General features: G+C 38.4%; 2 protein-coding genes across 5 annotated transcripts; one reads left to right on the forward strand and one right to left on the reverse strand.

Annotated features, from left to right (window-relative positions):
• Nucleotides 1-395: 395 nt before the first annotated feature.
• On the reverse strand, nt 396-13,478 carry CMC2 (C-X9-C motif containing 2). 4 transcript variants are annotated; one of them, XM_081336029.1, is made up of 4 exons: nt 13,285-13,478; nt 5,928-6,069; nt 899-970; nt 396-593 (listed from the first exon to the last, which is right to left on the reverse strand). In XM_081336029.1, the coding sequence occupies exons 2-4, from the start codon at nt 6,006-6,008 to the stop codon at nt 525-527; spliced, it is 222 nt and encodes a 73-aa protein (XP_081192155.1). In that variant the 5' UTR covers nt 6,009-6,069; nt 13,285-13,478; the 3' UTR covers nt 396-524. The 4 variants fall into 4 exon arrangements, with proteins under 4 accessions (XP_081192155.1, XP_081192158.1, XP_081192157.1 ...); XM_081336032.1 differs by lacking the exon at nt 13,285-13,478 and adding an exon at nt 9,389-9,525; XM_081336031.1 differs by lacking the exon at nt 13,285-13,478 and adding an exon at nt 6,713-6,963.
• A 169-nt stretch (nt 13,479-13,647) lies between these two features.
• CENPN (centromere protein N) lies at nt 13,648-23,798 on the forward strand. The gene is made up of 11 exons (XM_081335694.1): nt 13,648-13,729; nt 14,547-14,727; nt 15,321-15,366; nt 16,164-16,220; nt 17,864-17,943; nt 18,449-18,625; nt 18,819-18,920; nt 19,703-19,751; nt 20,028-20,140; nt 22,259-22,379; nt 23,030-23,798. Exons 1-11 carry the CDS (start codon nt 13,677-13,679, stop codon nt 23,152-23,154), a joined length of 1,104 nt encoding a protein of 367 aa, XP_081191820.1. The 5' UTR covers nt 13,648-13,676; the 3' UTR covers nt 23,155-23,798.
• Nucleotides 23,799-25,054: the final 1,256 nt, after the last annotated feature.

Genomic DNA, 25,054 nt, shown 5'->3' on the forward strand with positions numbered 1-25,054 from the left:
CCGGTGCTCATCTCCGTTTCAAAGCCGAAGAGTCAGCGTTTGTCTGTGGACGTCTCCATGGTCATGTGGCCGGCATGACTAGATGCCAAAGGCGCACAGAACGCTGTTACCTTCCCACCGTAGTGGTCCCTATTTTTCTACTTGCATTTTTACGTGCTTTCGAACTGCTAGGTTGGCAGAAGCTGGGACGAGTAACAGGCGCTCACTCTGTTACGTGGCACTCGTAACTCCAATTAACTACAGTTAATTGAACCATGTCCCAAACGTGCTTTTTCTTTGTTTTCCCTTGAAGGATGTTTCACTTCTCATTCAAGAAGCTTCTTCAGAAATGATCTAAAGGATTCCCTCGGCATTCTTTAGATCATGCCAAATAACTGAAAAGCATCCAGATCCCACCGGTTGCAAGGCCTTTTTATTAGTACAAATTAAATACGTTTTCAGCATCCAGGAGACAGAAGAAAAGGTACTTTTTCCATTGACCTCATGGTGTCCGAATAGCCACTTCGCCAGTTCTAACCTTCTGGTCAAGCCTCCTTCAACCTCCGCTGCATCTCCTTGGCGTGTTCGTGGCTCTTAGCTCGGTTGGCTTCATACTGGAAGGAAGGCAGGAAAGGAATCATAAATAAGCCCTGGCACCACATTTAAAACACAGCAAGCTTTCCTTATCATTCACGGAAGGAATACCTGTGACTTGAAAGAAAATTTATACCTGGCAAAACATAAGCAAGCAGAGAAAGGTAAAAAATTCTACTTCGGTCATTATTTGATTTCCATGTTTTGTGGAAACGTCTCAGTGAATGTGAGAACACCTGGTCCCAGTAGAGTCACTTGGTTGCCAGGTTTACTAAACTGACAAGCTTGATGAGATTATCAATATCCCCATTCCCAATTTTTTTACCTCTTTCTTTAGGCATTTCCTCATCGCTCTGTCAATATCATTGCAATGGCCAAAAAACTTCAAGAAAGAATGCTGGAAGGGAAAAGAAAAAGAACAATTGATGTTAAAAAAGGGGGGGGACATCTGAAATTATATTCTAGAATCTCTAGTGTTACTACTTCCTATGCCAACGGTGCATTTTTTTTAATTTGAGTATTCAGTTATCAAGCAAGGAGAGAAGCAAAATCAACCTCCAACATTAAATTATTTTTTTAAAATATGCATTTTTTATTTTATTTTTTAAATTTTATTCCAAGAAAATAATGGCGGTTGCTAAATTAAAAGGTCAATTGTTTCATCCTATTCTCTACAAAAGTGATATGCTGTTTGATCTATGTTGAATTTTCACTTTGATGCCATTAGTTGGCAAAGCTTGTTCTTGAGCTGCTAAAATAAAGCCTTCACTTTCTTTCTTTAATATGCCTGTTCTTAACCAGCTTCATGTGGGGGTTTTAGTGGCTTTCTCTTCCATATCCTTCAAGGGTTTCATTATAGTATTACTGCTATATTTTATTATAGTATTACAGCATGGCATCTGGCATGCTGGGGTCCATGGGGTTGCGAAGACTTGGACGTGACTTAGCGACTGAACAAAATTATAGTATAGTATTATAATACAACTAGTACTACTACTACTAATATCACTACTACTAATTTTAGTATAGTATTAACTACTACTAGCGTTATTAGCCACCTCACTTCAAAAGGTGCTGGGCAACTTAAATCTTCCAATACACAATTAAAAACATCAAAACAAAGAAAAGCCTGGGCAAAATCAGTCAAAACAAAAATTACAGAGGCTCCATTCAACCTTCAATATTGCCCTTCAAATCTGAGTCTTGGCACAAATCTAATAATTATCTGTATAACCTCCTTTCAATACACCTGTAACTAACTGGAAAGGGCACGTGGAACACGTAAATATGCTGCTTTGAGACTGAGGCGAATTCCTGATGGAGCTGAAAATGTTTCCTCAGTTGATACCGAGCTGGCAATACTCCAGATAAGTTGGGAGAAAATATCCAATGCATGACAAACAAATGATAGACATTATTCTTTCGGAAGCACACTGGTCATTTTTAAGTCAAATAAAAAGTAACGTGGGTTTTTTGTCAGATCTGGAGAGAGTAAAGAACTGCAATTTATTTGCAAGTGGTAAATCTTGTAACGTACAGGGAAAATGGGATTCCTATTCTATTGAAATATACTGTAGCTGATAAAGACGTTTAACCTAGGATCTGCAACTGAACAAATACCGGTAATTCCAGAGACTCAGGAAGGATTTTAGGGTTTTGGGGATATTGCCTATCCACCCTCCAGTCAAAGGACCTTTGACAAAAGAGCCATTTTTCGCCAATACAATACAGGAATTTGCTTTTTTAAAAAAAAAGATTTAAAAAAAAACTCAATGAGAATTTGGGAGTTCCTGAAGTATGTTTGACTCCTTTGTTTGGTTCAGAAGACAGAAGTCATTGAAAAGACAGGAAGCGGTTGGCAATTCTATGGCCTTCAGTCTGGATAGGCTAACATTTATGCATGCATTATCACAATGGAACACACAATTCATGGAAACAGAAGTTCTCTTCAGTTTCAACCAGCCTTAAACACCATTGGTACCAAGAACATAAAAGCCTAAGCAAAGCGTTCCTGTTGAGAATGGGAAGTATACAGAGGACAAAAGGCTTTATTTACAAAGGGAAGGATGAAGAAAGTGTGGTTTCATCCTCTCTTTTCCCTGGACCCTGCAAAAAATATTTTCTGTGGGAGGTAAATTACATATAATATTTCAAGCATGCTATCCTTTTCCCCCCAGTTCTGGGCATATCTCAGGATAATGGAATGCTATGGGCTTTGCTGGACCAGCTATTCCTAAAACTGATCCCAAACATGGTTGGGGGAAAAAATGGCCTTTAGTTCTTCTAACCCTGGATCACTGTCAGTGGTGTACTGGAAGAATTTCTACAGCAACCGAAAGGAATTTTTTTTTTTTGAGGCTGGATCTGTCTTTCCACCCCATGAAACAAAGGACTCTTAACACTCTAAGCTCCGTTCAGGTAAGAACAGAATCAAAGCTTCAAGGACTTCAGAAGGGTAATGACTTCCCACTACAGGTCTGGGGCAAATTTTGTTTATAAGCACAATAAAAGGTCATGCTGTTCAAGCAATAAAGAAGTTGTAACAGGGGAAGCTCTATTTGTAAATTATCGGTACACAAAGGAAGCAATTTCTTTTTAGTCACAGACATTCACCTTTTTTTAAGGGAACCCTAAGTACTTAAAACTTGGCCTTCACACGTTTATGTTGGTCTCTTGTCTTGTCAGTCTATCTATATCTCTGTTTATCTACAGTATCTATCTATCTATCTATCTATCTATCTATCTATCTATCTATCTATCTATCTATCTATCTATCTGCATATACACCAACACCCATAGTACATGAACTGGAATAATGTTAATATGTTGCAGCCAGTATGATATAACAGGCAGTCTTTCTCTCTTTAATCAAAGCTGTTTGTGTCCTTCTAACAAGTCAAAATACTATGTAATGAGGATCAACATAAACTGCTATTCTGTTCAGATATAATTACGGCTAATATTGTACCTAAAGATACCTAGTCTCCCAATGCACAAAAGGATTGTGGCTGTGCATGAATATTGATTCCGAGAAGGGCTGTCTTGCAATCAGGGACAGGCAAGGACGTTCCCACAGATGAAATCCTCCCAAGCTGGGAGGGGGGGCGGAAAAGCTCTTAATTATTGACTAAGGCATAATTAGGAAGAAGGAAGAAGCATCTCATTGCTCAAAGAGAAAAGCTGCAATCAATGAGACAGGCAAGGGAGACAATGCTGGACCATCAGAAAGGCTGAGCGCCAAAGAATTGAGGCCTTTGAACTATGGTGCTGAAGAAGACTCTTGCGAGTCCCTTGGACTGCGAGGCGATCAAACCGGTCAGTCTTAGAGGAGATCAACCCTGACTGCCAAGATCATGGCATCCGGCCCTCTCAATTCCTGGCAAATAGATGGGGAAGAAATGAAGGTAGTGACAGATTTTATTTTCCTGGGCTCCAAGATCACCGCAGATGGGAACTGCAGCCAAGAAATTAAAAGACCCTTGCTCCTGGGGAGGAAACCCATGGCAAATCTAGACAGCACACTAAAAAGCAGAGACATCACCCTGTCAACAAAAGTGCGTATGAGAAGGAAGGACTCACTGGAGAAGAGCCTAATGCTGGGAAAGGTGGAGGACAAGAGAAGAAGGGGATGACAGAGAAGGAGGTGGCTGGATGGAGTCACTGAAGCAGTAGGCGTGAGCTTAAAGGGACTCCAGAAGATGGTAGAGGACAGGAAGGCCTGGAGGAACATTGTCCATGGGTTCGTGATGGGTCGGACACGACTTCGCAGCTAACAACAACAACAAATTTATCTTCTCTGGAAATTTATTTAATTCTTCCTTTTTTCCCCACCCACCCCTCTATCTTATCCAAAATAGCTCATTGTTTCTCTTGCCTCTTTTTCAATTCATTATTATGCTCTGTGAAATAACCTCTGATAAAAGCTTTACAGGTCGCCCTGAACTTACAACAGTTCATTTAACGACCGTTCAAAGTTACAAGGGCACTGGAAAAAGTGACTTATGGCCATTTTTCACACTTCAAACTGTTGCGGCATCCCCATGGTCATGTGATCAGAATTCAGCCACTTGGCTAATCTGATTCACATTTATGACAGTCGCAGTGTCCCAGGGTCATGTGATCCCCTTTGGCAACCTTCCGATGAGCAAAGTCAATGGGGAAGCCAGATTCACTTAACACCCTTGTTACTAACGTAACAACTGCAGTGATTCACTTAACAACTATGGCAAGAAAGGTTGTAAAATGGGGCAAATTTCACTTAACACATGTCCCACCTAACAACCGAAATTTTGAGATCAATTGTGGTGGTCGTAAGTCAAGGACAACCTGTTTTTCCAAAAAAAAAACAACACCAAAAAACCTTTTCATTTCTTTTTCTAATCCTCTATTACTGCTTCAAAGACACAGTAAACAGCCATCTGGACCAGCTTCTGACAGTCCAGTAAGCCTGTCTCAATATAATCAGTCCCTTAAATGGACTGGTGGGAGCCCATTCTATGCTTTAAATAAGCGCTACTTAAATAAGCTCTTCTTTTAACTGGCTTTAATTTTTCTGCAGAAGGTTTCGACGGGCAAACCCAAATTTGTACATCGTTGAGAGTAGGGGGGAAAAACCTTCCTTTTTATTTATTTTATTTGCATCCCGCCTTTATGGTTTTTAGAAATAGCTCAAGGTGGCAAACATATCCAGCATACTTTCTTCCTTCTATTTTCCCCACAACATCCGAGGTGCATTAGGCTGAGGCAGAGTCCCTGTCCCACTCACTCACCTGGCTTTCATGGTTAAGGTGGTACTAGAACTCACTGCCTCCTAGTGAACGGCTGAAAGTGACCCAGCAAGCTTTCACGGCTAACCGCCTCTGGCTTTCTAGCCTGATGCCTTAACCGCTAGACCAGGCCTGATTTCGTAGACCTACTTATGCTCTCCGTCCACATTCGTTCCCAGGACAATGTCCATTTTCCTTACACCAGGGAACAATCTTAGCACCTAGGCCAGGGGTAGGCAACCTCGGCTCTTTTATGACTCCTGGACTTCAACTCCCAGAATTCCTGAGTCAGCTATGCTGGAAGTTGAAGTCCAGGAGTCATAAAAGAGCCGAGGTTGCCTACCCCTGATTCCTAGGCATTCTGGTGTGTAATAAAGGCAATAAAAACCAAGCTTTGTTATAAAGACATTCCTAGCGACATTCTGTGTGTGCTCTTGAAGCAGCAAGGAATGGGCAGAACTTCCTAGGAAAATTTAGCTATAACGTGGTGCAACCAGCAAATGTCAATCTCGTCTAAGAACAGGATCGCAAGATAAGCCTCTGATCTGTGGAGATGCAGCAGCGTTCTGGATTCTTTCAGAGCCTTACCTCCTTGTGGCACTTTTGAAGTTGGCGGATGACAATGTTGCACTCTTCAGTGTGTAGATGAGGTGACAAGTTCGGGTGCATCGCGAGTTAGGGACCACTCATCCAAAAGGGGAAAAGAAAAAAAAAACATAGGGTCTTCCTCCTGTCAATATTTGATATAAATCATGCTGAATGTCATGCCATCTTGTTCTGAACACATTTGTTGAGGAACAGCAACATTGTTGGAACCGAGACATGGCTGTAAAAGCATTTCCACGTGCAGTTGACTCAGCAGCATGTTCTACTAGCTTCCTGCCATATGAAGGGTACTCCTCAGTCTATTCCAAAGCAGTGGAAGAACTAGCCTATGGTCATTCAGGAAATACAGACAGGTTTCCAAATGGGGTTGATTTAAAGGGTGACCTAATCCAGCCAACCTTCTGGACAGTTTCAGAAAGTTGCTGAAACAACAGCTCTTCCTGGATACGTTCCAGCCAGCATTAACCACTAGAGTACAGTATGACAGGAACTGTCCAAGGTCCTGATATTTTTCTTTTAAAGACCACAAAAAACAAAGCCCTGCCCTTCCAGTAAGTTTTGCTACTGTAGACTGTGTCCTTTGAGATATTTGAACTACCTGGTACAGGATACAGCTACAAAAATCCCATAGAATAAGGTTGAAGAACCTTTAAAGTTGAGGGCCAGATTTGCTTGTAATCTTCCAAGCTTAGGAGAGTCCATCAAGTAAAGACTCCAAGTCTAGCTTGATAGACATGATAGTACTCTTCCAATATTTAAGGGTTTACCTCAAAGAAGAGGGGGTCAACCTGTTCTCCAAAGCACCCGAAGGCAGGACAAGTAGCAGAGAATGGAAACATATCAAGGAGAAATCCAACCTAGAATTAAGGAGAAATTCCCTGACAGTGAGAACAATTAACCAGTGGAACGACTTGCCGGCTTCTGCGCCTAAGGTGGAGCTAAATCTCATAGTCTCCTGTTTTCTCGCCTAATGCCTTAACCACTATACCAAACTGGCTCTTTATTCCTTTTTTATGCCATCTAATGCAGTGTTGGCAAGAAATAGAAAGAAAAAGAAAAAGCCTGGGGCCAAGTGATTGGACTACAGGGTCTGCAACTTTGTATTAAAAGAGAACTCACTCTCCACATTTCAAAAATTATTCCAAAATGCTTTGGACTTGGGCAAGCAGAAGTCCACTCTGTTATTTATTCTAAAAGCTCAACCTCTTCCAGGCTACCATGTGAAGCTGAAAAAGTGCTACTACTTTAAGAATCTCTAACTCTAATGAATGGATTTTTAAAAAAAAACAGTGGCATTTTGTTCAGCACAAAAAAAGGGTCACTTTTAACGAAGAGCTAAAGGATGCTAAGCTTGAGTGAGGTCTAAGGCAGGGGTAGGCAACCTCGGCTCTTTTATGACTCATGGACTTCAACTCCCAGAATTCCTGAGTCAGGAATTCCTGACTCAGGAATTCTGGGAGTTGAAGTCCATGAGTCATAAAAGAGCCGAGGTTGCCTACCCCTGGTCTAGGGCATTCTTTAGAGCCGTAGTGGCACAGTGGCTAGAATGCAGTATTGCAGGCTAACTCTGCTCATTGCCAGGAGTTCGATCCTGACTTAGTTCCATGTTGACTGAGTCTTCCGTCCCGCCAAGGTCAGTAAAATGAGGACCCAGATTGTTGGAGGCAATATGCTGACTGTAAACCTCTTAGAGAGAGCTGTAGAGCACTAGGGAGCGGTATATAATTTTAAGAGCTATGGTTATCCTTTCCTAATAATGCCCAGCCCTATTAGTAACTGATAGAAAGGTGACTCCATGGATTGCAATCTCCATCTAAGGTTCGTGTGTCTATGTATGCACATAAAAGGCATGCAGAGAGTTGCAGGCTGCTCCTACTTGTTTGGAAGCAAAATTTATGGATAAAAACTGTTGATCGGAGGGATATCAATAACGCAGAACTGTAGCTCTGCAGCAAATAAAAAACACAAAGACAGCATGAACGCTGGAGAAATAGAGCAAAGAGAAATAGCTATTAAAAACATTGAGCTTACATGATGAAGTTGCAAAGCTGTTACTATGCGGAAAGTGATAAGGAGAAATTCCATTTCTTACATGGCTCTAGTATGTTTCCAAGATTGGCACATCTTTGATGAGCAACTCGCCGAGATGTCGATTAAATGATTTACTGGAAAGGAAATGGTTGTGTGGGCTTGTTCCTTGTTAATGGATTGCAGGATTAGTAAATCGGTTAGTCAAACTCATAAATAACTCAAAGTTAAACTTAGAGCTTTCCTTATTATTTGATTCAAGGGTAGCTGAACCTACATGGAAATCTACTTTTCTTCTGCTTTCTAAAACAACAACAACAACAACAACAACAACCAGGAAGCAAATACAACCTTGGCTTCTTGTCTCTGTCTCTAATTGGAGAGTAGAAAACCTGTTTGTTTTGGTGAAACTGCCTTTGAGTTTGGAAAGCATGTCGTAGATGCTCTTATAAAATAGGTGCCATCATGGAGATTAATCAGTTCGCAAACAGGCATGACACAAGTGGTATCGTTCCCTTTCATCTTTTCTAATTTCTTACTCGAGATGTTATCCCAATGCAGATCTTCCTTTCCTTCTAGGCAGGTGGATCCAGTTCTAAATGAAGTGTGGAAACCTTTTAACAACCCAAAATTTATTCATCCCTGAGGTGGATCATCTGAACTGGTTTGTCCGATGAGTCTGAACAATCTAAGATAACTTCCTATGTTCCATATATGATTGAAGCTTCTTGCAAAGGACAACTGCATTCTTCCCATAGTGGCATCACAACCGAGTTACAGAGTTGGAAGGGACCCTGGAGGTCCTCTAGTCTAATCCCATGCTCAAGCAGGAGGTCCTATACCATTTTGGACAAATGGCTGTCCAATCTCTTAAAAACCTCCAGGGATAGAGTATCCACGACTTCTGAAGGCAAACCATTCCACTGATTAATTGTCCTCACTGTTGGAAATTTCTCCTTAGTTCTAGGACGTGTCTCTCCTTAATGAGTTTCCATTCATTGCTTTTTCTCTTAACTTCTGGTGCTTTAGAGAATAGCTTGACACCCTGTTCTTTTGAGGCAGCCCCCCCCAATATTGGAACACTGCTATTGTGTCACTCCTAGTCTTTCTCTTCATTAAACTAGACATACCCAATTCCAGCAACCGCTCTTTATATGTTTTAGCCTCCAGCCCCGATCATCTTTGTTGCTCTTCTCTCCACTCTTTCTAGAGCCTCAACATCTTTTTTGTGTTGTAGTGATCAAAACTGGATGCAATATTCCAACTGTGGTCTTATCAAGGGATTATAATGAGTTAAGTAAGGAAACAATGCCTTGATTTACACTCAAATATTGAACAGCTCTATTTTCCACAGCCAGATTCCACTGTCATGCCTGCCTGCAAGGAGAACAAAAAGCCAGCCTTGGAAAACTTACTTAAACTGATGACAGCCAACAACAGAGGGTTTCAAAAGACTCCCCACTTTCTTTCTCCCAACTTAATGCAGGATGTTGAACCAACTTAATGCAGGATGACCTTGATCAGCTATCGTATCAACGGAAGGCTGAGCCAGGCTTTGGATTCGGTTCCAAACTGTTGTTTTGAAGCCTGCCCTTTGTGTGTGTGTGTGTGTGTGTGTGTGTGTGTGTGTGTGTGTGTGAGAGAGAGAGAGAGAGAGAGAGAGAGAGAGAGAGAGAGAGAGAGAGAGAGACTATAACCTCTGTCTGCAATGTACTTGACAACAGGTTCCAATGGCATTCTTTTTTTAAAAAATGGCAGTTGGATGCAACCCAGAGCTTTCATTTATAAATGGGCCCCTTGCCTGAAATAGAATGCAAATCTTAACTGGGATAATAGCATCCTGGATTGGGAGGGATAGGAGCAGAGAACCGAGCTTCACTCCTAGTGATGACATAAATATATCCATTCAATTTTCTTGCCAACTGTAAGGAAGATAATTGCCATTGCATTCTTCTGACTTTTGGTGTGTTTTTTTTACTTCCAGTCTAGCCTGCAGACTTGAAATTATCTGATAATCTCCCATCCAAGTACAAACCATGCCCAATTCTGCTTAGCTTTAAAGCTGAAAGGTCCGGCTATCCATTAAGGGCATTTCCCAACTTGTCTCACATGTCTATGGATTATGGCTGTTAAAATTGCAGCACCTGCAGAATATTACATTGGGAGCATTTGAGCTGCTTTTGAGCCAACTGGCAAGAGTTTTTCCTTCTGCTTTTAGGGGCGAGGACGTCATTTATCCAGTAAAAGGAGTTCTTTGTGTGTAGGAAACAATGATAGCCATTCTCTGGGGAGAAAATCACTTCTCTGCTTATTCTTTTTTTTGTTTTATTGTCATCACACCTGGACTGGAAGTTTATTCAATGTGGCTGAGCTGTGCTGTATTCATCTCAGTTTACCTCACGAACAAATTAATACAAAAATAGCCACAAGGTGGCGATGCAGCAAGCAGAATAGATTATCCAGGGCCATTTTTTAAAAGTATTAATATGTACAACTGTGTAAGAATAATAATTCTATTTAAGAGGCTTAAAAAGCCAGTTGTCCTGTTTTATACATATACACATTTTTGTAAGGATTATTTGATCCCTAATAAAGTGGTACCATATTAAGAACTTTATGTTCAGCTATAGCATAAGACTATTTATGGCCTAAATTATGTGTCAAAAATGACATATTCATACAGTCTTCCATACAGTGTGCTACACAGAGTAATCAGGGTTGTCCCCCAGAATATATGATTCCTTCATTATTAGTAAGCATCTTAGTGAAAAATGTCTTTCTAATTCACAACTGAGATAAAACACTAATATGATTCAAATGATGCATGAAATCTACTTCTAGATTTGCAGGAAACAATGAAAATAGAAAATCACAGTAATAAAGAGTGCTTTTCCTTCAATTTATTTGGTGGTTAACACTATTTCTAGTGCTGCTACAAAGTTGTCTATTAACAATGAAAGTAAAGAAATCTACTCAGTAATTTGAAAACTAAAGCTGCTTTTCTTACGTTGTTTGTTAAGAAGTGAAGTTAGATAAAATGGCATTGCCTTAGGAATCTAATTTACAGAGCCAAACCATCCTATTCACAGACTATTTAATTGCAGTAGTAATGGCTGTTCACATTACAGGTCCGGTTCTTTCTAAAATCTACCTAAGGACTGCAAGGATTAGGTAAAGGTAAAGGTTCCCCCGCACATGCGTGCTAGTCGTTTCCGCCTCTAGGGGCCGGTGCTCATCTCCGTTTCAAAGCCAAAGAGCCAGCGCTTGTCCAAGGACGTCTCCGTGATCATGTGGCCGGCATGACTAGACGCCAAAGGTGCACGGAACGCTGTTACCTTCCCACTGTAGTGGTTCCTATTTTTCTACTTGCATTTTTACGTGCTTTCGAACTGCTAGGTTGGCAGAAGCTGGGACGAGTAACAGGCGCTCACTCTGTTACGCGGCACTCAGGATTCGACCCGCCAAACTGCTGACCTTCTGATCGACAAGCTCAGCGTCCTAACCCACTGAGCCACTGCGTCCCCTCTGCAAGGATTAGCTATAAGCAAAGTGTGTAGAGGTCTTTGCTTAATGGCCAGGTGCTTAGTGACCCTTCAAAATTACAACGGACACCAGAAGGTATCACCCCAATGGTCATATGTCGCATTTTGGGGTTTTGGCAACTGGCTCTCCTTTACAGCCAATTACAGTGTTCCATGGTTATGTGATGCAATTCACAACATTCCAACAAAAACACCACAGAAATGCATTGACTCGCTTAACAGCCATGGCATTCTGCCACAAAAAGTTTGTAAAATTGGGTTAGTCACATGGGTGCCTCGACTTATGATCATCATGACTTACAACCTTTGTGACTTACACTGGAAATTCTGGGCTCCATTACAGCTATTAGTCAAGGACCAACTGTATATGTTATGAAAAACAGTTTTTTTTCCTTCTGAGTAAGAATGAATAGGATCACATTGCAAATCCATTTGTGTTGGTGAATGGCAAGCAGATTTAAAGTTCCTTCAATCCAAGTTTATTCTGTTTAATATCTGGTGCCTGAAAGATGCATCATGGTCTTAATATTACTAAAACAGATGGATATAATGCCTAACGTGCTTTGTTCTGCAATTTCATATATAGTATCTTCCGTTGATTTATGTATATTCCCACCTTTCATTTAAAGGGTGCCTTCTAAAGCACGGGTGTCAAACTCACAACGTCACATGACATATCATGACATATCACGACTTTTTTCCATTGCCAGCAATGGGGTGGGCGTGGTTTTGCCATGACGCATCCGGCCTGCAGGCTGGCAGTTTGACATCCCTGTTCTAAAGTATAACAACAATACATTACACTAATGAGCCAAACAATACTTAAATATCAAAACAATTGTTGTATTAGTTCAGCTTTCAAAATATACAATGATCAACATAGCTTACAACTGGGTCACAAACTCAGAAAACAGAAGACTGCTTTTAAAATCATTTATGCTACTGGAAGAATAAATTATTGAAATTTTAGAGTCTGGCTCTCAAAGTCTGTCTAAGCATCTGACATCCATGTATGACTGTCTGAAAATACAGCAAGGTGATCACCCAGGACAGATGGAGAATATCTTACTTAGAGGAGAATACCCCTAAAGGCTACACTTATTTAAAATTTTACCCTCTGGTATTATTTAATACTTATGGCTGACGGACTGCATGCAGTCAGGTCCACAAAAGCTCAGTGACAAATATGTCCAACTACCCAACTTGATCCACTTATTAATAAATTAATCACTAAACATAAAGTCAGCAGTATCTAAATCCAATTAGCACTTAACTGCATTATTTCTTTTTAAGCAGTGATTGTGGTCATTTAAATTAGAATTATTTAAAACAAATATCTTTATCTTCCTAGAAGACCATTTGCTCTACCCAAAACTTTTTTTTTTTACTTTAATCAATGAAGGTATACAGTGATCTTCAACTTTCTCTTAAACTCTGCATTCCTTAATATATATTTCGAGGATAAGCAATCTGATGCTCTCAAGGAATCCCCCAATTGCTAGCTAGGTTATGACTGAGGATGATGGGAGTCATAATGCAAAATTTTAGAACATTTATTCAAATAGAACAGACGCACACACGATATAATTTAATTGCATAACTTCATTATATAAATATATATATATAAAGAAATCATTGCTATTTCTCCTCTCCCTCGCATTTACCTCCCACACCTGCATTTACACTTCGGCTCCCCCACCGCTTTTCATCTCTATTTAACAGTTAGTAAAAATGACTTAACGCTGAAACAGAAAACTAAAATATCTTACCAGGAAGTGCATAACCCGGAAGCGAACGTCTCTGCATCCGGAAGTTATTCTCGGATAACCTCTAGTCTAGTGAGTCACATGCCGAGGTTTCTACTCTCTCTCTCTCTCTCTCTCTCTCTCTCTCTCTCTCTCTCTCACCCCCCCGCCCCCCCGCAAATCGAGCGCAAGGACCACAGCGGAGGTGGAGACTTCTAGAGCGTGACACAAGCAGGAATGTCGCCGCCTTGGGGAGGAGTCGCGTTGTGATTGGCTGATTGGGTGCGGAGGAGGCGGCCGATTGGGCAATTTGAAAGGGTGGGACTATTCAGTCCCGAGGCGGCGATTGGGTGAATTCGAATGGGTGAGCGGGGGGGGGGTTCGGGCGGCAAATGTCCTGAGGAGAAAGACAAAAAATGGCCCAGAAGCGGCGGCTGCGGAACAGCGGCGGGCAGGATCCCCCGTCGAAGTGAGTTGGGCGTGAGCAGCAACGGGAGGAAGGACTGCCACGAATCCCGAGAGGGCTGGCGCCTTTTCTTTCCTGTACTGTCTGTCTGTGTGTGTGTGTTTCGTTCGTGTGTTCTCGTCCTCACAACGACCCTGCGAGGTCGGCCTGCGCCGGCACGGAGAGTAAAGCGGCGAGGGTGGGTGGCTTCTTTCTACGTGGGGTGACTTTCTCTCCAGCTGTCGTGTGTGGGAGAGAGACGTGGAAATGCGGGGGGCAGGACCTGGGTAGCAGAAGGACCCTGCGTGGATGGGAGACCACCAGGAAATCCCAGGCTTGACGGGGATGCTGAACGATGTTCTGAGAGGAGGCAGTGAAAAATAGAATAATAACTTTATTGTCATTTTGAATGTACGCTAATCGGCATACATTGAAAAGAAATAAACTTTGCAAAAAAAATTAATCCCAAAATTGAAATTGTGCTCACCTCATTATATCAAGAAAACTATTGCCTATCAATATCTTAAAATTACTGTTAAGTTCTACAATTGCGTTCTTGTAGTGTAAATAGAAACGTACATTCTGTGCTGTGATATTTGTAATGGTATAGATGTCTTTTATTAGTCTTGCTTTCGATACAGGTATGTGTCTTCAAGTTGTCTTGTATATATCAATTTAGGATGAGATGTCCAGAGTCCTCGTTGTGAAAGTCCCATACAGCACAAGACTTGCCACTTGTTATGAACCTTTTTTCTATTTTCATTGTCCACTATCTGCACTGTACTGTATAGAATTAAAATGCAATTCTTTGAAGAACAAAATTCCTATCTTCATTTTGGAGGGTCTTCATCATGGATGAAACAGTAGCGGAATATATTAGAAGAACTGTGCTGCGAATACCACGTTCAGAAACATCCAAAATGCTGACTTCATGGGGCTTTCTGTCCGAGACTCAACTTCAGTCTTTAAAAATTCATCATTTTAAGGAAAACTTGTCTCAAGCAGTTGTTGAACTTTGTGAGGTAAGAGCAAAGTACAAATGCTTTTATGTCATCTCTTTGAAAAATATATTAATATATATTATAACAGAGCTTCCCTTTTTATTATGATAAAGATGTAATTATCTGGAAAATACGGAATTGCATATGTTTACAGCTGCTCTTAATAAGATTATGTTCATAGGACACACTGAGCAGCTATCCTCATTTTAACCTAATGTTTATGCAAAGTCATCCTAAGTTAGTCATTTAGTCTGAACTGATAGAGTGGATAAAAACAATTTTCCTGAAGTAGACAGGTAATATATAACAATCTTTTGAAGTCCATAAAATAATGTAAAGTGGAACCTCATTTTTAAAGACTAACTGCAATGAGTGTATTCTTAATGTTTGCAACATAGATTGTGAGCGTACATTATTTCAGTGTCATTCACATAATGTCTAATACAATTCTGATTCATTTCACTCAAAAATTTATTAGATTGAGACAAGTTCAGTGACATTCCTCTGTTCTATGTTTAACTGGTTTAATGTCTTATAATATTCAATATTGTTCCAATCTCAATAATATTGTATTAATATAATTGTAATATTGTTCATAACTCTTTGTCTTAAAGGAGAACCAGGCAACTATCAAAGATGCAGCAGAGTTAGACTTAATTTGTAAGTAGAATCTTTAGTTTAAAGAGAGAGGGGGGGGGGAAGAGTAAACAGTTGTGTTTTTTTTCTTTAGTCTAGATCAATTATATTATAAACTAAGTTCATTTGATGGGATTGATATGTATCTTTTATGTGATACAATTTTAAAAGCAGTTTTACTTTTTTTAAAAATACAAGATTATTGTTTTCACTGCACAATATTCCATTGTAAATGTAATGTTTTGGAAGAAGATGGAAGGGACTTCTCCAATCCATAGTTGGTAATTAAATTAATCAAACAATCCCCCCCAAAATTGTTACTGCAATTTAAAATCTAAATTCTTAATAGAAAAAAGAAATCACTTATTTATTCAGAGATAATGCATTGAGGTTTGCTTAGTCCCATATAATAATAGGATTTCAAGGTATTTGATACTGGCATTTTATATAGTTCATAGTCTGAATATGAATTTTTAGCTAACTAAGGAGATAGTTCCCTTGGGTTTAATTTTGATTTGTAGCTTGTTCACTTTTTTTAAAAAAACTGCATCATCTCTAATAATCTTGCGACCTGAAAACACATACTTTAATCTTCTGTTGGATGTTACAAAACTTATTTATAAGGAAGTATGGACTGTAACGAGTAAAGAATATAAATTAGCTCCCATTAATGTGAAAATTAGCTAAATGTTAAAAATCGTAATACTGATATTCCTGAAATTCCTTTTATTGGGAGAGGGGCTTTCTCACGATACCCTTGGAATTTTTATTACTATATTATTAAATTAGTAGCCGCTCAGTTTGTGATGGGTTTTTTTTAGACAACTACACCTATCAAGACAAAAAGAACTGGATTGCTTACCAAATGAGTAGAAAAGGTAAGTACTCACAACTTACCTTTGGTTATTCTAAAAATAATTGACATGGTTTGAATATATGTTTTGAATTAATATAGTAGAACTCTTTCCATTATGTTATTTTGAAACCTTTACAGTTAGAACAATTAGAGATTTTCTTAACTGAAATAATCACATTATCATTAGTATGTTTGATTCATTAACCTTTTATTCTTTAGTTAAATTGATATGAAATGACTTAAATGCTAAAAAATGGAGTGAATGTCCTTCATTTACATGTATAGCTTCCTTTTAGTGATTTCTATTGCTCCTGAGAACCAATGTGGTCTCAGGTTTTGGTTTAAAATTAGGAAGACAGATTTCAAATTCATCTTCAGCCAGTCACATACATATAGTCCTCATCGTATGGTCACAACTGAGCCCAAAATTTCATTTTTCATACTAAGTGAGACAGTTGTTAAGTGAGTTTTCCCCATTTTGCGACCTCTCTTGCCACAGTTGAGCTAGTAACAGGATTGTTAAGTGATTCTGGCTTCCCCTTTGATTTTGCTTGTCAGAAAGTCACAAAAGATGATCACATGACTCCGGGACACTGCAACCATCATAAATACGAACTAATTGCCAAGTGTCTGTATTTTGATCACGTGACCATGGGGATGCTGCAATGGTTGCATGAAAAATGATCATAAATCACTTTCCAATGCTGTTGTAACATTGAACACTCACTAAATGAATGTTATAAGTCGAGGACTGCTAGTACTCTCAGTCCAACTTACTTCACAGGTTTTGGGAAGATACAATGGATACTTTTTCCCAAAGTTTTTAGAAAACTATCTTCTGGGAAATAAGGGAATATAAATCAAATAAATATATATGATGATGATATTAAACTGGGGGAAAAATGCATTAGCCCAAAGAAAATGTGAGTTTAAAAACCACCTAAAATCAGACACTTTTTCCTATTAATAAAACTGCGTAGAGGCTTGTGTTTAGTCTTACGGCCAAAGGATAAAAGAAGCTTGTGCTGCAGTTGCCTTGCTATTAATCCCACTTGTATTGATATATTTCAGTTGTGGTGGCTTGCTTGTTCTAAAGCAGGGGTCCCCAAGCCTCGGACTGTAGCCCACTACTGCATTGTTTGGAACCAAGCCACAGAAGCGGCAGGCAGGCATCTGGGCACATCCCCACTTGTATGGCCAGCTGCCAAGCGCATGCTCATGTGCTTCATTTGCAAGGGTGCGTGTGGCCATCACCACGTAAATGGAGCTGTGCAAGCGCTTGCTGGCCACTCAACATGGAATCATCTCCTCTCTCTTCCCCCCCCCCCCCGCTGGTCCGCAAAGCCAAAAACCTTGGGGAACTCAGTTCTAAAGCAAAATCAGTTGTTTGATACTTCAAAGATTGAAATATTAGCTATGTCATCCATCAATATTGACAGTTTTGGAGGCCCGTCAGAAATGTGCAGTGATCTAAAACATCTAGAAATCATCAAGTTGGTGAAAGTTGATTTGTATAAACATGAATGGTCTTGAATCACCTTTAACAATGTTAAAAGTAACGGAAAATTATATAGCCTTCAGTGTAAAAGTAACTTGACCTTATTTTGTATAAAATATGTGTGTGTGTTAAACGAAACCCATTTTAACATCTTTTATTATTTGCAGATAGTGAAGATTCGGTTATTTTTAGCTGGGCAAATTTCAAAAAGAAATTTAGATACACTCTGCTATCTGTTTTGAAAAATGTAAGAATAATTCATGAAAGTATTTACTCTCTAAATTTTAAGAGATTATACTTAACCTATTCTACTAAATCATTTAAGTGTAAAACAATTTGAAATTAAAAACACCTTTGTTTTTATTTAGGAGTGATTCTTCTGAACTGGCTATTCCACTTGATCATGATATTCAGAAGCTAATCACCTATGAAATGTAGCATATATCATTCTGTATGTGAACTAAAATAACTGATATTGTAAAAATAATTTAACTGTTCACTATAACTATATTAGTTGGACGAGTTGGCTTAGCATTTCTGCTTAAACAGTTGCATAAGACATAAACAGGAGTGCATATATTATTTAAACTAAAAGCAAACCCACTATGGCTTTGTGTTCTATGTAAGCTAGGCTGTTGTGTTTGTTTTGTCTGTAATGCACATGTGAGAAACAGTTATGTCTTATTTACTTTTGCAATATTTTACTATGGTTTAAACAAGCCACTGTAATTTTTCCTTTCTCTTTACATCAGACCACTATCAGCTTTAAAGAATATGAAGACAATGCAGTATGGATTCGAATTGCATGGGGAACACTGTATACAAGGCCTAATCAATACAAGCCAACCTATGTAGTTTACCATTCACAAACCCCTTACGTCTTTATATCCAATTCTAGACTTAAGAGTAATACATCTTTGCTTTTTCAGGTAAATGTGCTTTGCATTTATCTTGATTTTCTTTCAGGTCATTTTTTGATGCAACAAGAATCAATTGATATTTTGGTTTTCTGAACTAACGTATAATGTATACATGCTTAAATATAATAATTGTAAATTGGGGAGTTGGGAAGAACAATACCTTTCAGTTTCAATTAAAAATTGCCTCCATTTTCATTTCAAGGCCCTGTTGGCTGCTACCAGTTACAAAGACATCCATGAAATGGGTCTCCGAAGCCATTGCTTAGACTCTCTTAAAGTTATTTTGCTTAAAAGATTTTGCCAGGTGAGCTTTTTCTCTATTCTAAGACAAAAGTTGGGTTTTTGTTTTGTTTTAGGACTGTTTCTAAGCTTTCCAATATGGTGAATGTGACTTCAAAGAGATCACATTGCATTTCTACAAAGCTGGACAGTAACCCAACAAGGTAAATTTTAACCCTGTGGATGTAATTAAAGTTTCACCTTTTGCTTTTTGAAAAATCCTTCAAGTCTCAATCAGTAGCATAACAATATATTAAATGTTTATACTTCTATTATTCCAATTTTAGTAACTGATGCACATTATTTTTTAGTTTTAGCAAGCAGCAGAGCACATGTACAACTTCATATGTTATTCTTGAAGAGGGAATTCCAACATGTATGTGCAATGGAGAGCCATGTGTACTCCCTTGTTTCTACCTTCTCAACTTCTGCCCTGCTGCTAGTTAAAAAGTTTTTAGTGGTTACTATAAGTATTTAGCAAAATGCATAATTTTTTTCCTAAATTTAGAATTATATGTATCTGGAATAAGATTGAGAACTGAGAAAAAAGTGGATTTGCAGATAACAAAACCAATGAGTGTAAGGTCACTCTATGGGTCTTGCACATTTTGAAATTCCATATTTGGTCATGAGGTACAGAGATTAATGTATAAACTAACTCACACATTTACTTTTTAAAAAAAGAAAGTTGCTGCACGTAGTTTTTTTTAAAAAAATATTTCTAAAAATCACTCGTACAAGAAAATGTTCCAACTTAACATTTTGGAATTATTTTTCTGTTCCTTATTTATTTTTTAAAACTTTCAGACATATCTCCCTCGACCTCTACAAGAAAAAAACAGTGCCCTGGAAAACGGTATTTAAGCTAACTTGTTAATTTATTTTAAATCAAAATGATTCCTTTAAATTAGAGTTTGATGGACCATGCTCTGTGCACGGCCATCCCTATGGAACTGCCCTGGCCTCTACTAAGCATGTATCTTATATGTCTAACCGGGGGGGGGGGTTCAGTTTTCCCATGGGCTGATTTCTTAACATTTTGGTATGTGGGAGCAAATGGAATGTAGAGCAATATTGCAGTTTATGCTATGCATGCTTTCAGTACATTGACGTGTTTTTAACTTTTTTCCAGTTGATCCAAGGATAATTCTTGAAGATAAACTTGAAAAGGAGAGAATTCAGAAAGTTAATCAGGAAACCTTTGGTGATAGCCCTCAACCAAAGTTGGAATGTGCAAAATACAAGGTTAATTTCTGCTTTACATAGACATTGGCAATGTTTATTTTAGCCTACTTATACTTACATTCTGCAGATTCTATGAATATTCCAATTTTCTGTTCTTAATTAAATTGATTTCCTCTGAGCCACTTACAGTATTAATGTCAAAAAATTAAAGTAAAACTCAGGTAATACAACTATAATCAAACATTCCTATGTACCTGGTTGGCACATAACAGCTGATTATACAAAGGCCTTCCTGGTCACAACCTACACTTGCTGTTCAAACAGGAGCATCGATCCCCTCTCAAATTGTAAGATTTTGTCCCTGGATTCAGTCAGCTGCTGAATCACTCAACCATATTGTATTGGTAGGATTGATCTAAGCCTATTTCTCCCTATCCAAGCCCTAACTAAGTAACCACAATGGGACCTCCATTGCATCTCCTGCTCAGCCAGGATAAAGACATGTTGTTAGGTATTACCATTGTTGTGGAAAAAATCCAACGGAAAAGACAAGAGACAGCAACACAAAACAATAATTCTTTAAGATTCAGAGGTTTATTTTGCTAATAATTTGGAACATAACATAATAACATATCATCACTTACATTAACAACCCATTGCAATGAGGACCATATGGTATAGCAAACTCCAATAGGACAGCTATAGGCCAATGGCAAATCAATCAGGTCCAGTCCCAACCCTTTATACCCGTTCTCGTTCGAAGACTGTAGTCAGATGATCCGCTAACTTTTGCTGACTTTTTACTGACCTCCTGCTGACTTTTGCTGAACATAACTTTCCACGTATACCCGTGTACATTGGAACCCGCATCCATCAGCTACTTTCAGTTCCTCTTCCCATGGTTACAATACTTATGTTCCAAATATACATAGAACTATCTACTTTGCAACTTCATATTGCACAAAGCTCAGCAGATTACAAATAATACGTCCGTATTGTGAAACAGTATAAAGTTCGAGTTAAAGCTTTGTTTTAAATCACTACTGGGCCTATCTCAGGTTTGCTCCGGCCTCACATGACATTGCACATATCGGAGCAGTTTTGCCATTGCCGGCAATGGGGTGGGTGTGGCTTCCGGATGATGCATCCAGCCCACGGGCCAGCAGTTTGACACCCTTGCACTACAGTGTGAAATCTTCATCAATGAAGATTATGGGCCGTAATCTGCACCGGTCTTTCTCAACCTCGACAGCTTGAAGATGTATGGACTTCAACTCCCAGAATTCCCCAGCCAGTGAGGTTGAGAGACACTGATCTACAAGCTGACAGTGTAAATTGTTTTATATATGTCTTGATCTTCTCAATCTTTAAGACTTTTAATACAATCAATAACAATGCTGAATAAATTAGTGTATTTAAAGTTCTGCTTGTTTTAGGTTGTATATTAGAACTAGATATTTCTTCCACTAGAGGGCACCCTTTGATTTTTTTCATGTGCATATTTCTTAAGTTATATTTAATATTGTAATAATAAATTGTTCTAGAATAAAATAGTTGCAGCACATAAAATGAACTCTGAATAGATGCCAAGAAACCTTTGTTAATCAAATTAACTTTGCAATTATTGTTTTGAAGAAAAAAATGTAATTTTGGGGAATGTTGACAAGATTTATGTAAGAATAATACATTTTAAAATGACTTTATAATGAAGCGGTTAAGATATTTGAACTGGATCAGGTCAGGAAAATTGAGGTTCACGTTCCCCTTTTATCATAGAAATCACAGGTGATTTTAGGGTCTTTTTTTTGTGCATCCTAATTCACAAGATTGCTATGGGGATCAAACTGAGATAACAAAATATGTTAGGCTGTCTAGCATGTCGGGCCAAAGATGAAGGGAAGTACATTTAGGGAATTATGGCATAAATATGATTTATTATATTGTTTGTTAGATATATATCTCTCTCAAAGGCTATTTCTGTGGGGATTTTCCTGCATTTTATCCAATCGTATGAATTAGTTTTGGCTTAGAAAAGGGCTGGCCCAAAGTCATCCAGTGACTTTTCATGGCTTGACAAGGATTCTGATGTGAATCTCCCTGGTCTAGGCCAGAACCATAACAGTCATACCACATTGATCTATTTACAGTTCCTGGGTTTTTTGTTGTTATCAATTACAGCTTGAAACCATGCTTAAAAGTGAAGAAATAAGCATCTTGAATACTGATGAGCCATTTAGATGTACGATCAAGTTTTCTAGTCCTCATCTTCTAGAAGCCCTTAAGTCTCTAGGGCCTTCTGGTAAGTATTGCAATTATGTTAGAACCTAAAAGCCACTATTATATAATATTTTTACAGAATAAAAACTGCCTATAAAACCAGTGATTCATAGGCCTTTCCATAATGATGGAAACTATTCATTTGAGTTCCTTGCCAACCAAATTAAACTCTATTTAAAAAACTAGTGTGGGGGTGGCTGGGCTCATCTTAATTATGCATCTGATGAAATAAACTTACCATATTCAAATGCAGATATTTGAATTCTGTAATAGTTGGTTCATTCTAATATAAATTAATAAGGGAAAAGTCCATTTTAAGCTGCTCACTACCTTAGCCTCTTTCTAAATTTCCAATGTGAATGAGCAACTTTAATGCTTGCAGAATCTATTTTCCTTCTGGATGGAGATCATATGTGAGTTCTTCTATTTTTATTTTGCATCTTGCCAAAATCTCACGAGACTTAAACAACTTTTAGGCAAGAAAGCATGGTAACTGAAAATGTCACGTTGCCAACCCTTGTGTGAAACAGATTTTGACACCAAACTGTTGTGTCATGCTGTTACATATGGATTTATGCAATGTTATTAAAAGACACCGAATTTCTGAACTGCCAGGTTTACTTACAGATATAAATTATCATATTATTGATTTTTATGTATTTTTTATACTAGGAATAGCAGATGCTCCTCTTTCACCACTACTCACCTGCATCACTCGAAAAGGCAGGAATTATTTTAAAGTCAAAGAGAAAAAAGATGATCTTTCACAAACCAATAATACCTTTCAGGTAAGTTAAAGAACAAACATTTCTTTGCTGAGACACATATGGACTCCCCGCTCCCAAGCTCTGCATCTTTCATATCACTGTATGGCTTGCAGAAAAATATACTTTATAAGTTGGAAGGATAAGACACTCCCGGCGTTATAACCAGTAAACTCTTCATACACATGCCACGTTCTTCTGACGCAAACCATACAAGAAAGGTTTTTACAATACTGGTGAAAAAGAAATTGAATAATTCACAGCATTATGTTTGTGAGATTTTGTAAACAATTATCAGTGAAGGTTTGTGTATTCTTACCATGTAATTAATAAAAACAATGCAAATTTTACCAATGCCCAATCACTATTGTCTAATTAAAAATGAAATGTTAATCTGTTGTATATAATCTAGTTATTTTAATTGCTTGCTTTGGAGAGGTTGCTGTGAAGACAGAATGCACTCTATACAAACATTGACAATAAATGTTCATTTATACTAAATTGAATTTTAAACATAAACTTTTAGTGAATCACATATATTTTTAATAGTATGGCTTTTTATATGTACTTGGATGTCCATGAATATAAGTCATATCCTGCAGAAGACTGTTAACAAATGTCAGGGTTCTTTTTAACAATGCAGATAACTATTTTAAGAGGTTTTTTTTCTTCTCATACTTTGTAAACATAAATAAAGCTATACAATTAGTTTCATTGTATTACTGTTACTTTATTCCAAGTTTATCCTGCTGCTTGAGCTCAGTGTAGCTTATCAGTTTTGCCTTAACCATCATTTAATCTGTAGTTGCAAATATTGCACTAAATCAAATTGTTCCATGGTTTATTATATTGTGCAAGCCCCTTCTTACTCAAAGATTATTTGAACTTAATTGAATGCAACATCTGAAAAATTAGTCAAATGTATTATAAACTACTGGGCTTTTTTGTTATTCTCTGAAATGGGAATAGTCAAGCTTGGCTTGAAATGTTAGCGTATAAACATCATGAATCATGTTAACTTTATGATTCTATATATAGAACTTGTTAGATAAAATTGGTTGCAGTTGCATTCCAGTTGATTTTGTTGTCATCCCAACTCTACTCCAAGTAAAGACTGCAGGATCATAAAAAGGCAAGTTTGTAGTTTGAAATGTTTACCTTTTGGGTTTATCCTATTACCCCGCTTTTGCTCTAAAATTAATAGGATTGTCAACTTACAAGGGATTCTCCTGTGTTTGGAATCTGGAATTTATAAAGGCATAGAATCGTGGAAAATCTAAGGGAGGGATAGCTAAAATAATTGTCCTTGGAAAGGACAAAATGGATATTTAATTTTGCAGCAAAGGCAGCCTGATTTTAAAACTGGCAGGCAAACCTATCAGCAGTCTTGACCTGCCTATAAAGATATTTTTTTTTACTTACATTTTATGCACATAATTAAGTCTGTGAAATTAGATCTTATTATCTGAAATAATTGGGCGTTTCTGGTTTTTGTTTACCTCCAGTTTGTAGCCTGGATCCCGGACTGGGCTACCCTAAGTTGATGGTGTGAAACCTGCCAGTCAGAAGACAAAACATTAGAGCAGGGGTGTGCAACCTTAACAACTTTTAAGACACGTGGACTTCAGCTGGCTGAGGAATTCTGGGAGCTGAAGTCCACGAGTCTTCAAAGTTGTCAAGGTTGCACAGCCCTGCTCTAATGTTTCATGTCAATGTCACAGGCGCCTGACAACATTAGAAACGAGCATTTCAGCAGCTGACTCTGTGCGTTCACCCCAGAAACCCGCAAAATTAAAAAGCCCGCTCCTCGACGAGAACCAAACAGTCGCGCTAGGTCAGGGGTAGGCAACCTCGGCTCTTTTATGACTCGTGGACTTCAACTCCCAGAATTCCTGAGCCAGCTTGGCTCAGCTTGGAAACCTCTTCCTTTCCC

This window comes from Vipera berus (genome assembly GCF_964194415.1).
Source record: "Vipera berus genome assembly, chromosome: 10".
NCBI classification, from domain to species: Eukaryota; Metazoa; Chordata; class Lepidosauria; order Squamata; family Viperidae; genus Vipera; species Vipera berus.